This window comes from Phytophthora ramorum (genome assembly GCF_020800215.1).
Source record: "Phytophthora ramorum isolate Pr-102 chromosome Unknown Phyram_PR-102_s0005, whole genome shotgun sequence".
Taxonomy (NCBI): Eukaryota; Oomycota; class Peronosporomycetes; order Peronosporales; family Peronosporaceae; genus Phytophthora; species Phytophthora ramorum.
The window spans coordinates 762,587-775,528 of NW_027150651.1; the positions used below are offsets into that span (position 1 = coordinate 762,587).

Below are 12,942 nucleotides of genomic sequence, written 5' to 3' on the forward strand. Positions count from 1 at the left end.
GGACGCTGGTGGAGACTTGGAGAAGCATTACTTGCTTTGCGCTTTTGTCTTCATCACAAAAGCATTTTATTCACGACATCGCGGCAGAATCAAGACATCTAAAGCGTTGAGCATTGCAGTTACTGGAGCAGGGGGAACTACATAATATGTAGTCGTATTTATATTATAAATGAAGGCAAGTGTGGCGCGATCATATCGTGATCGTACTGCATTCATCCAAGCGAAAACAAACGCACGTCAACACGTGCGACTAGCAACACGCGCTGGTACAATACGTATTGAATACTTCAAAGTATTACGATGCAGGTCATCGCATCTTTGACTCGTTGTGTGATCTCCACTGCATTCCTACCCTGGCGAATTACGTGTAGGCGCTCCAAATCTTATCCATACCTAATGACAGCAAAGCTGACGATACATATATGCATACACCTTGCTGCACGTCCAGCAAGTCAAGGTGATGCAGCAAGTGGAGCCATTTTCAACGCGGCACTTCGTACTTAGGCGGGACCAATTCATGAATTGCAGCATACAAACTTCGAGTGCCATTCCTGCGACTGCCATTTATTGGTTTGACTGCGCGCAGTCAAAGCGAGAAGAGCGTGGGCGCCAGGCGGAATCGACGGCCGCGTGAGCCTCAGACAAGCGACTGGAGCGCCGACTGGTCGTGTACACGTCGCTCCCCATGGACAGCGGCATCTCCGAGGCCGGTACGTTCCAAGAGAAGTGACAGAGGTCGCCCTTCGTACACTTGATTTGGCTTGTTCTTCAAGCGACGAAGTGGATAAAATTACTCTAACGGCGGCTTGATTGGTTGCTTTGTGTTGACAGTCTTGGCGCCGGCAAACATCCAGCAGGAAACCCTCGCAGCTTCGCTGGCCCGAGTCGCAGCTACGGAGCAGATCCTGGTTGATGAGCCTGAAGCGAGCCCTGTACGCTCTGCTACTGATGAGACAAATGATCAGGTAGCGGCTGAAAGCCAAGAGCAAGAACAGGTGAAGAGTGTGGGTAGTGAGCGTCGTAAGCGCCGTACGAAGAAGGTGAAATACGTGGAGGACGACGACGTCTCGGAGGGGGAAGAAGCCGCAATTGCAGACAAGAAAAAGCGCGCACAGCAACTCGACTATCAGCTGCGAGCAGTACGTTCCGCCTGCGCTGTTGCTGGTGGTGCAAGTTGAAGTAGTGGGTCGATGTTCTTACTGATGCATGCTGCGGCTGTTTGTAGGATGTGGGGTATCCACAACTGGACCAGATTGTTGGACGACGCATGAATGAGTCGTCTGGGCTGGTTGAGTACTTGTGCAAGTTCCTTGGCCGCTCGTACTTGCATCTATACTGGCTCACGTTCGATGAGTTGGAACTCTTCATTCCTGAAGGATACCAGAAGTTTCATCGTGTTCACGTGTACGATCGGAAATTGAGGCGCGATGGGTACCAACCACTTGATGAAGTGGACGACCTGGAGGCGAACAAGCTGACCGTAGAGAAGATTTTGAATCACAAAGTCGACCCGGCAGACCACTTGGACGAGCAGATTGAAAAGCGTCGAAATCAATTGCCCTACGTGCCTAAATTCCCACGCGTGACAGATTACTTACTGATGGATAATGCTGACGTTCTGTCGGAGCGCATGACAGGCATCGCGACGAAATTGACGAAGGAACCCGGCGGTGATATCTTCAAGCACCCTGTAGATGTCGAAGAGATTCCTGACTACCTCAATTTCATCACAAATCCTATGGACCTCGGAACTATTCTCACTCGAATTGGTCGGGAAAGTTACTACATTGGACCATCGGCCTTGTCATTATTTGCCTCAGACGTGCGACTGGTGTTTCACAACTGCAAAAAGTACAATGCAGAGGGCTCAGATATATGGCGAATTGCGGACGAGCTGTTACGATGCTTTGAGAAGTGGCTGTATGATTGGATTCTTTCTCCGTCGGCGTGGCTGAAACTTCCACCTACAGGAGACTATGAGAAAGACCAACAATTGCAGAAACAATTTCGTGCAGAAGCCGAAGATTTTTACGATGTGTGGGCTCCCTGGCAAACAGGTTGTTGCGTGTGCGGAAATAATGACCACAGTGAGGAGCTCTTGCTCTGTGATCGATGCGATGCTGAGGTTCACATGCATTGCGCCACTCCTAATATCACCAAGCTGCCCGAAGGGGAGTGGTTTTGTGGGTACTGTCGAGTGCGCACAAAATTTATTGAGAAAATGGACAGAGCGAAGCAAAACACAGCTCAAAACAACTCAAAACTAGTTGAGACCGTTCCATCAGATGGTACAGCATGCCATGAAACCCCTACCGGTACTCCCAACGATGGCCACAAAGACGAGAAGACGGCAATGGTGCATATCCCGAACATTATTACGGAGCTGACCGGTGGAGATGGCAAATTTAACAAGAAAACGTCAAAACGCAGTCCTAAAGGAGCCAGCGGATCAAAGAGCTTGGATTCAATCAACGCGAAAGATCGAGCTGCAACATTTTTCCTGGTCAAGTGGGTTGGCCTGTCCGTTCGATTTTCAACGTGGGAGCGCCCGGAGGATATTGGTGACGATGAACAGATCCAGCGGTATTTCAAGTTCAGTCGCGTGCCTAGTGCAAAAGAGATTCGCGAGTCCACCTGTCAGTTGCCGTGCTGCGCTAAACGACACCAGTATGCATTAGCTAGTAGCACGAGTGGAAAGAAGTGCTGTGACAAAGATCGCTTTTGCACTTTGGGATTTGGACATGATGGCGGTTGTAGCCGTAGTATTAAAGCTGCTGGAGGGGTTTACGGAAGTGGGGCATATCAAAAACTACACATGGCGGAGCAAGTGAAGGCACAACTTTTTGCATTTCACTGTTTGCTGAACAATCACACACCCGACAAAGATGTTCTCAAGCAGTGCGGTGTTTATACAAACGCGTATGTGACCTCGAAGCAGTACCTGAAGAAACCCAAGACTGCCAAGGAGGACGATGATGAGGATTACTCGGATGAAGATGGGGAATCGTCTGATGACGATGCTGACTTTGATGCTGAAATGGAATATGAGAACCGACCTGCTCTTTACCCAGGCATTCTTACCCTGGATAATGATGACGATGAAGAGGATGAGGCTGGAGGCCACAAAAAGAAAGCAGATGAAGAGGTTGCTGAAATGCTCAGTTCAATGGTGGAGCACGTGGCTCTTGGATACCCAACCAAACTGGAAACCGTCAGCGCTGAAGTTAGATATGACTCTACTTATCCAGCGACAGCTTTTGGTGCGCTTACAGCCTTCACAGAGTACTGCGTTATCCTGGGGCGGTCGCCCTTCGGCCTTGGTATGCGTCTTGGTATCAGCAGCGCCAACAGTGTTTCGGTTTTGGGGTTCCAGATGTTGGCGAATGGTATGATCGGCCCTGCACAGGCGTCGGGCGCCATCTTGATCGGTGACGTGCTTGTAGCTGTGAACAACATCTCGGTGGCCGGCCTTTCGTTTAAGGATGTCGTCGGATTAATTAGTGGGTCCCCCAACAACATTCTATTCCACTTCCATTCCCCTCGACCGGCGTTCACGTACCCCCCGTACTGCCGAGCAAAGCAAGTAACGATGACTCGGGTAGAAGAAGTTCCCGATGACCCAGTGCCAGAAAGCTCCAAATACGCAAACTACAGCTACAACAAGTATAAGCGGATGCTCAAAGTGGGAATTGCAGAGCCAGGAGTGGCATCATCAGCTTCAACGCAGACGTTGATGCAGCATTCCAACTACATTGCGCCAAGCGGTCCTATGCAACATCTTTATGCGGGTGTCGTCGACAACAGCATTGATCCCCACGAGCACTTCGCTAGTTTCCTCCCGGAGCGCAGCAGCTCAACTGGAGGATCACACGGCAAGCGCGCAGGCACTCCTAACCATGGAGACGTGAATGAGTTCGTGCCGTATGAGCAGTCACCAACTTACAAAGGTGGCCGCACGTTGCGTTCTTACCAGGTCGAAGGCTTGAACTGGATGGTTTCATGCATCAAGGCCCAGCGATCCTGCATCTTAGCTGACGAGATGGGGCTGGGTAAGACGGTTCAAATCGTGTCACTTATTGAACACATGAGGTCGGAGGAGTCCGTTCGCGGGCCATATTTGATTGTCGTTCCCCTCTCTACGATTCAACACTGGCGGCGTGAAATTGAAAGCTGGACCGATCTCAATGTATGTGTGTATCACGACATTGGAGATCGCACGACCAAGTTTACTGCTAAAGACATGCGGGCAGTTATCCGTGATCAGGAATGGTATTATCCGGGCTTGGGCAATTCAATCTTCAAGTTCCACATCCTGCTGACGACGTTTGAGACTATTTTAGCGGATTTCGAAGAGTTTGAGCACATTCATTGGCGCTTGGTGGTGGTGGATGAGGCACACCGATTGAAGAGTGCTGGATCTCGGGTGCTGAAGATGATGCGTGTGCTCCATGTTGATCGCAAGATATTACTGACAGGTACGCCTTTGCAAAACAACACACAGGAACTCTGGGTTTTGCTAAACTACCTGGAGCCAGTTAAGTTCGCAAGCCTAGAAGACTTCAACGCGAACTTTGGAAAGCTGCATTCACAGGAGCAAGTCGTCAAACTTCAGCAGTTGTTAGCTCCATACATTTTGAGACGCGTCAAGGAAGATGTCGAAAAAAGCATCCCGCCGAAGGAAGAAACAATTATCTCTGTGGAGCTGACGACTTTGCAGAAGCAGTATTACAGAGCTATCTACGACAAGAATAAGAGCTTCTTGTACCGTGGCACCAAGAATGGCTTACCCACGCTAAACAACATTCAGCTTCAATTGCGCAAGTGCTGCAATCACCCGTTCCTCATTAAGGGCGTCGAAGAGCGAGAACTAGAAGAACTTGGCGACCGCCCTACACCAGCACAAGTGATGGAAAAGACAATTGAGTGCTCTGGCAAAATGGTGCTTGTATCGAAATTGATGCCCAAGTTGAAGCGGGATGGCCACAAGATTTTGATTTTCAGCCAGTTCCTGAAGCAGTTAGATTTGCTGGAGCGCTACTGTGAAGCGAACTCGTTCGTTTATGAGCGTTTGGACGGCTCTACCAGCGGAAGCGTTCGTCAGAGTGCGATCGACCGCTTTTCTAGACCACACTCGAAATCTTTTGTGTTTTTGCTGAGCACGAAAGCTGGTGGTGTAGGCATCAACCTCATTGCAGCTGACACAGTGATTATCTTTGACAGTGACTGGAACCCGATGAATGACTTGCAGGCTCAATCGCGTTGCCACCGTATCGGTCAGAAAAAGAGTGTACAAATCTATCGCCTGGTGACCCGCAACACTTACGAAAGCGAAATGTTTGATCGCGCGTCGCAAAAGCTTGGACTAGAACATGCGGTGCTGGGTACGGCATCCTTCAGTGAGAGTTCACAGATCGCAAAGCCGTCAGCAGATCAGCTCGTAGAGTTGCTGAAGCGCGGAGCATATGCGCTGATGGAGGAGGACGATACTGCGTCTAAAGAGTTTGCTGACCGTGATATTGAGACCATTTTGAAAGAAAATGCGCGTGTCATGGTGGTAGGGGGCGCATCCAAGGGTACTGACGGCGATACGGCGGGCATGGCGTCTCCAAGACAGAAGAGGTCGCCAATGGCGTCACGAAAGCGGAAGTCACTCGGCGGTATGGCAGTAGATCGTTCGTCCTTTGTAGCTGAGGGGTCGACTGGGGAGCTTTCAGTTGACGACCCGAACTTCTGGGAAAAAGTTCTTCCCGGGGCCGTGTCGGTAGAGATGCTGAGTCTGAAGCTGGAAGATGGTAGCGCCTTGAATTCTCGCCAGTCAAAGATCAAGTTTATCAGCAACTTGGACATTGCTCTCACCAGTCTTGTTGCCGAGATGAGTTCAAGCAACAATTCTGACGATGGCCGTGTGGGTGGTCGAGATATCCAACACGAATACGACATTGCCATTCAGGTGTTGAGTACTGTGAGCTCGAAATGCCGAGACGAATTTTCCAACGAACAGATTGATCTTGTCAAGGGATATTTATCGAAGCTGGAGAAGTCACGTGTGCGAAGCTGTCGACTACAACCGTCGCGGACGAATATGTACCAGTATGAAGACTTTGATACCCCGAAGAAGAAACGGAAACGGAGAAGCACACCATCGGGTAGCAGAGCTGCAAGCACCGATGATGAAGCCTACGGCGACACCCCTGTCAAGAAGAAAGGAAGCAGACAGCGCGGGCGCCCTCCAAAACATCCGGGTACCGACGGCAACGCGAAGCCCCCGACTGCTCTTTTCCAAGCTGGTGCCATTAACGACAGTGATGACTTGTGTACTCTTTGCGGTGACGGCGGTCTGATTTTGCTTTGCGATGGTCCGTGCCACCGCTCGTTCCATCTCGAGTGTGTAGGTATGAAAGACGAGCCGAACGACGAGCAATGGCTGTGCCCAGATTGCGCTGAAGGACGTCACATGTGCTTGATTTGCAAGCAAGTCGGTGAAATGGGCGTCGAGTTTGGAGTTACGCAATGCTCAGTAGCCAAATGTGGTAGGTTTTACCATAAGGGCTGCCTAGCAAAGAACTCGCGCGTGGAGTGGGTGGGCAAGAAGCGATTCCGTTGCCCGAGTCATTTTTGCCATGCCTGCTCGCAGAAAGAAAGTGCCGCCAAAAGCGAGAAGAAAAGTGATGCCAATATGGCTGTTGTGAGCTGCATCCACTGCTCACAAGCCTTCCACCCAGATTGCATCCCATCATCAGACAAGTTTATTCGGTTATCGAAGAACCTGATGATTTGTGCGAGCCATTTAGTCGGAATGAAACCACCCCAAGCTGCCGCTGGAAACATGACTGAGCCTCGATCAACACATCGCGCTGGCGCAGCACTCGCTGCAGCAGCCGCTCAGCAACGATTAGAAGTTCCCGAGGAGATTCCACTTGACAAGGAAGATGAGAAGTCGAATGGCAAGCGCAAGCGTGCACCATCCCTGAAAAGGGCAAGTACTTCTGGGTCGAAGAAAAGCAAATCGTATTCATCGGACGCACCAGGCAAGTCCAAGTCTACGCAGCCCAAAGTTTGTGCGTTATGCCACCGCGGGAACGTTATGGGAGGGGGTACTGATGGTCAAGGCTCGTTGCAACTTGCGCCGTCAGCCAAAAAGGGAGCAACAACTGGTGCAAGCGCCGACTCGACGGGTGCTGCAACTGCTGACATGGCTCTTGAGGGACCGTTCATCGAGGCTCCAGTTCGTTTGAAATATGCCGAGAAGCCCAACGAGTCCGTGCATGTGCATTTGAACTGTGCTGTGCACTCGCCTGAGGTGTACGTGAAAGCTGATGGTCTCATCATGAACTTGCCCAAGGCTATCAAGCGCGGGCGACAACTCAAATGTACCAGTTGCCACAAGTTTGGTGCTACCGTGGGATGCGTCGTGGCTAAATGCCGACGCAATTACCACTTGCGTTGTGCTGTAGAGAGTGGCGGCGAGATCGACGGCACTACGTACGCATTGTACTGCAAGCCGCATGCTGCTGCGCGGAAGGAACCGACGCGTGTATGCGTGTGTGATGCCAACGATGAGCAGGACCCGGCGCTCACACTGGTATGCTCGTCGTGCAGCACCAAGTTTCACCCTAAGTGCGTTCAGATGTCTGAGCGCCACGCAGCCCGTAAAGGTAAGATGTGGGTCTGTAGCGTCTGCGATGGCTCGGCTGCTGCAAAGCCGCAGACGCCTACCCACGTGCCCGCTACCAAGACGAAGTCAGCAGCTCCAGCATCAAAGAAGGCGGTGGCTAAGCCCAAGTCGATCAGTTCGAAGGATTCTGCTACGAAGATTGCGAAGGCGACGTCAAAGAAGACGAGCAACGTCAAGGCGGACAGCGTCGGTACTGGCGATGACGAATCGGCCTCTACACCGAAACGAAAGAAGCCGAAGAAGAATCGCTTGAGTATGCCCCGGAATAAGTCTCGCCCCAAGGCGAACGGCACGCCCCACACGATTTCGCCGCACATGGACGCCGACTCGGACAGCGACGTCTCCACGGACGAGTAGGTAGGCAAGGAATATATGGCAATTGACACTTGCGAGCGATTAATCTTGACGCAGTATCGGAAGCGACACTTGTCGACTCAATATTGCTTAGCACTAGAGCACTGCAAGGCGACGCAACCAGTAGCCTGCCTGTCTCTATCTACAAACAGCTTTTTTTCGTGATCCACCACACGCTGGCACATCCTGCACTTGCCACCGAAACACGATACGCAGAGTCGGGTTTGCCGAGGATGGGGCCAGCGGCAACGGCAATCGGCTCTGCGAAAAATTCGTGCCTCGACTTGAAGGTGACTTGGTCACGATTTTGCGATGTTACCAACAGCGTTAAATGGCGCAACTTGGCCGATCGCTCGCCTGCACGATCGCTCGCCTGCACAGTGCAGCTCCGCGCGATCGGCCGGCAATAGCTAACGCGGTGGACAGGTCGGCAAGGAGGACATGTCCGAAGTAATTAGGGCGTCCCGGCCCAGGGAACGGAGCCGTCGGCGGTGAGACTCTCACGGTCTCCGGCTGGCAGCGGCCAGCTGCCACGACTGACAGGTTGCCGTTAACCTTTCCTCGAATGGCGAGTGCACCTGGCGTCAACCAAGGGCCACCAACTCGAAGCAAGCGCTCAAAATTCTGCTGGCTTCGCCGGGTCTGATATCGGCAATCAGGTTTTGACTTTGACTCGCCGCGGATGGGCCCGAAAGGATCCGCAATTATAATAGAAAATCTTATCCGCGTTCTACGGTTTGGCTGGAATTTCGATGTTGAACTCGCCGATCGTAGAACCCAATCGAGCATCTCGCCGTGATGAACATTGTACATTGCCGTCGCAGTAATACTCCTTGGGTTTAGGCGCGGTGATCCCCACTTCAGCCCTGCAGCACTGTGCCGAGCCAACGCCGTCGAGCTGGGAGAGACAATCAGCCTCTGCCATTTGGTAGGGCTTGGATTTGCACGGCGCCGTTAAACTTAACAGCGCCTTTGGGGCTCGTTGGTAGCTAATGCATTCAGCCCAGTTGTGGGTTTGGTATGTTACGTCGGAAGCCATCTGCCAGGTGAAAGGGGCAACTCGGTCTCGATCGAACTTTAGTGGTCGAGCTGTAGCCTCTGAATCGCTCCTCTGCCTTCGGGTGCAGGCCATTCTCCAACTTGCTCTCGACCGACTCGGAATCGCCACTGCACGGCATTTCGTTTCACTTGTGCAAACGCGAAGAAGTTTCATCGTTTCCCGCAATTCCGCGCAGTGGATTCCCACCCGCTGTCGCGCGAAGGAGTCGACGAAACTGAGCCTCGTCGCCACCAACTGCAAGCAGCAAGCAAGCGCCAATTCGCTCCGACTCTCACCGGCGAGGACTTGCAAAGTCTCTTCGCTGGTACAGTCCCAACTCCACCGCCCCAAGATAAACCGTGCCACTCGCCAATTGGCCTGCCAAGCGCCACACCGCCAAGAGGCACACAAAAGTGCGATCCGCCACGCTAACATTGCCACACGGTGGCAACCACCGGCAACAGCCACCAGCAACAGTATTTTAGCGCAAAATCAACCCCAGAACACCAGCGATGCCACTTTCCATCTCCTTTTACCACAGCAAACGCGGCGTAAACGTGGCCAGCTCGTACCAGAGCGTGGCGTTGCACGACCGAGCGAAGGTGAAGCACAAAATGGCGCTGCCCTGCGAGTTTTACCGCAACATTTGGGGCACCTCGGAGGACGAGGACGTGGCGCTGCGGCGTCGAGCGCGCTCCACCAAGTTCAGCAGCTCCCCAGCATCCGCAACGTCGCGCAGATTCAAGAAGCGCGTGGCCACGGGCCCCCTCGTTGACATTGCACAGGTGGCGCACGTGGTCACGACCATGTCGGACTTCCGAGCCGACTACGGTGAAGAGTCCAAGAAGGTGAGACTGGTCAACATTTGGGATGACCGCAGTCTCGCACTAGGCTTAGAACCGGAGTCGGGCTCCGAGGCGTCTTCACTCAGCAGCGAACAGGGCCCATCCACTGCAGACACCGAGCCGGAGGACATCATGTCCCCCATTTGCAGTCGAGCGGACAGGATCACGGAACTCAGTTGCGAGGACAGCGACGACGACCTCAGCAGTTTAGATTCCCTGGTGGTTAACAACCTCCGACCAGGACAGCTCAAACGAGCCAATACACCGGAGATCGTGCTCCCCAGTATGAAGAAGAAATCCGGAGGCTCGGACAGGAAGGAGCTGAATTTGTGCAACTTGCCGGTCCCACCTCCGTCCTCGCACAACGGCAGCATCATTTTTAGCGCCGTGTTTTCGGAGCAGCGGGATTGGAGTTGGAGTGCCAGGTTCCTGTTGGGGATCCATGAGCCTATTCGCCACGCACTATTTGTAATGGATCGGTTCTTGGAGCAGTCTCAAAGCCAGTCCAAGCCCGAAGCTTCGCACACTTTAGCGCTGGAAACGCACGTGGCGGAGTTCTTCCTTTGGTTCAAGACATACTTCGTCGAGTATTTGCAGTGCCAACATGACGTCAAGTCGTCGGTGTTGTTGCCGCTGCTAAACTTGCCCGTGTCGACCAAGCAGCAGATTCTGAATGTGTACCAGGACATTTCACAAATGCTGACGCAGATCCAGCAGCTGGAGCGCGCGCTGTGTGTTAGTGGAGCCTGCAGTGCATCGTCCTGGTTGCTACGGCTTCAGGTGTTGCAGACAGAAATCCGACAGCTAAACCGGTCGCTTCACTCGGCGCTCAACATGGAAGAAGCGACTCTGCATCCAGCTATGAGCGCTGCCTTCACCGAGCGTGCATTCCAGAGCCACATAATGCCGCGCGTGTTCCGCGCCATTCGAGCTAAACGCGTCGTGGTGCCGTGGATCGTTGAACGGAGCAAGATCTGGGGAGGAGAAACTGAGCAGCGCAGTATCCAGGGCATGCTGCCCTTCTCAGCCAAGTTCATGTACCGGAAGATTTGGCGACCTTACTTCATGAGCAACGTAGCGGTGGCGATGAAGAATCTGAACGAGTTCGTTAGTTCTTCGGACTCCAACAGCACCTCAAGCAGTGCGTCAATCTACAGCGAGCGCAATGGAGAGATGTGCTCCATCATGTGATGTGACAACGAGGTGGTCACTTTTGTTGGAAGCGCTACAGCTATTTATTACGGCCCAACAGCAACTTTCATGAGCGTGTGTCGTGGCGTGACCTGAGCTAGCAGAGCGGAAGCCGAAGCAGCGAGTACAAGCGGTTTATCATAAATGAAAATGCTTTCTATCTAAAATGGTGTTGCTCATGTTCATCTTTGATGGCGGTTTTGGCCATGGCATCGCACAAATTTTCTCGTGCAAGACAATCTAATCTATCGACCGGCGTTAAAATCCAAGCCCAGCAACCGTTATCGTTTGGTTGGTTTCATGGTCCCGATCGCACTTTCAGTCCCATTCCCCACCACGAATGAGTGATCGTACTCATTAGCCAACTGCAGAATCAACATGACGGCCCACGAAAGAGTTCAGGGGAAGGACGAACCTCGCTTCAAGCTCGAGAAAAAGGAGCCGATTGATGAGACAGAAGACGACAATTTATCGTCGGACTCGGCTGATGACGCCTCGCAACCACCTTTGCTGTACTCGGAAGTGCCCCGAATCGCTTGGGACTGGATCTGTTGGTCAGGTGCCAAGACGTTCGACGGTATGGACTTTGCTGGTGAGGTGCTCGCAAACTTTCTCGGGCTTACTCAGTCCAAATACCAGTGGATTCTTGACGCTCACGAGCGTGAAGAGGAGGAAGAGCTACAGCGTCGACTTGAAAAGCAACAACGACGTCAACTGCGTCTCGAGCAACTACTGGAGGAAGAGCAGCAAAAGCTTCAGGAACTAGAGACTGGTGCCCTTGAGGAAGATTCAGAGTCAGTCAAGATTCCGACTTCTACCACGGTGTAGCCTGACAAGTACGTGTGTATTATCAGTACAAATGCCTAACATGCCAACACGAATAAGTTGGTCGGAACATCCACTACTTCAATCATTCGTAAATGGACTTCGCATCCAATCGTGAATACTTGCGGCTTCAGTGTTTCTTGTCGACATCGATGCTATCCCAAAGTGGATGTACTGGTGGCTTCACTCCGGAGTGCAGCAGCATTCGTACAGCTGCCTTCTCGATGCGTTGCAACTGTCGATTCACAACACTCTCGCTTTGGGGGGTAAATTGCTCTGTTCGGATCGTGAGGAGTCCTACACAACGTCAAGACATGTATGTCAAAGCAAGCAACACACAGCAATTCAAAACCGTACCATTGAGATTGCCGAAAAGGACATCTGTCGAGTATCGGTCTCCAATCACGACAAGTGTCTCTGGATCCACTCCTCCAAAGTGCTTTTTCACAAATGCAATGCCCCCCGGTTTCTTTAAGTCCACAACATCAAGCTCAGTCACACAATCCATCCCTTTGAAAATCCCTTCCAGCAGTACCTTTTGGTTGTGACGTAGCACATCCACATGCAGTCCTTCCTCGATCTTCTTGGCCTGCACTCCGTCCTTGTCATCGATAGAACCAGCCGAATTGGAGAAGATCACGACACCTGAGTCTCCAAAAACTCGACGACATTCGGCCAGAGACGCCTCTAAATGCGGCGCAATCTTCAGTTTATGAGGCTCCGTCAATGTGTTGTCCTTGTCAAAGATAACGCCACGGAATCCGCGATCTCGGAGCGTCTGGAACGGCACTTCCGTCACATCTGAAGCAGCACAAAAGTGCAATTAGTAGGGAATTAAACATTAGAATTGTGCAAAACACAGTCATTTCATTTCTAAAAGAGATGCATGCCTCGAAAGAGAGCTCACCTTTCACCGAGAGCTGGGGCAGCAGAAGCTGCGGCTGGCGCACCAGCACGCGGCAGAACTCCGCCACGCCGCCCAGGTTGAGGCCTTTCATGGCCCAAGCGCAAAT

General features: G+C 52.2%; 4 protein-coding genes across 4 annotated transcripts; 3 read left to right on the plus strand and 1 right to left on the minus strand.

Annotated features, from left to right (window-relative positions):
- Positions 1-685: 685 nt before the first annotated feature.
- Positions 686-8,032, plus strand: KRP23_5935 (Chromodomain-helicase-DNA-binding protein 9; the record flags this gene model as incomplete). Its single annotated transcript, XM_067891062.1, has 3 exons — positions 686-710; positions 832-1,139; positions 1,226-8,032. 3 exons carry the CDS (start codon positions 686-688, stop codon positions 8,030-8,032), a joined length of 7,140 nt encoding a protein of 2,379 aa, XP_067745454.1.
- Positions 8,033-9,580: 1,548 nt separating this feature from the next.
- Positions 9,581-11,104, plus strand: KRP23_5936 (uncharacterized protein; the record flags this gene model as incomplete). Its single annotated transcript, XM_067891063.1, has 1 exon — positions 9,581-11,104. The coding sequence occupies one exon, from the start codon at positions 9,581-9,583 to the stop codon at positions 11,102-11,104; it is 1,524 nt and encodes a 507-aa protein (XP_067745455.1).
- Positions 11,105-11,482: 378 nt separating this feature from the next.
- Positions 11,483-11,932, plus strand: KRP23_5937 (uncharacterized protein; the record flags this gene model as incomplete). Its single annotated transcript, XM_067891064.1, has 1 exon — positions 11,483-11,932. One exon carries the CDS (start codon positions 11,483-11,485, stop codon positions 11,930-11,932), a length of 450 nt encoding a protein of 149 aa, XP_067745456.1.
- Positions 11,933-12,059: 127 nt separating this feature from the next.
- On the minus strand, positions 12,060-12,927 carry KRP23_5938 (Phosphatidylglycerophosphate phosphatase 1, chloroplastic/mitochondrial; the record flags this gene model as incomplete). The annotated part of the gene is made up of 4 exons (XM_067891065.1): positions 12,060-12,226; positions 12,287-12,398; positions 12,465-12,730; positions 12,837-12,927. The coding sequence occupies 4 exons, from the start codon at positions 12,925-12,927 to the stop codon at positions 12,060-12,062; spliced, it is 636 nt and encodes a 211-aa protein (XP_067745457.1).
- Between the last annotated feature and the right edge of the window lie 15 nt (positions 12,928-12,942).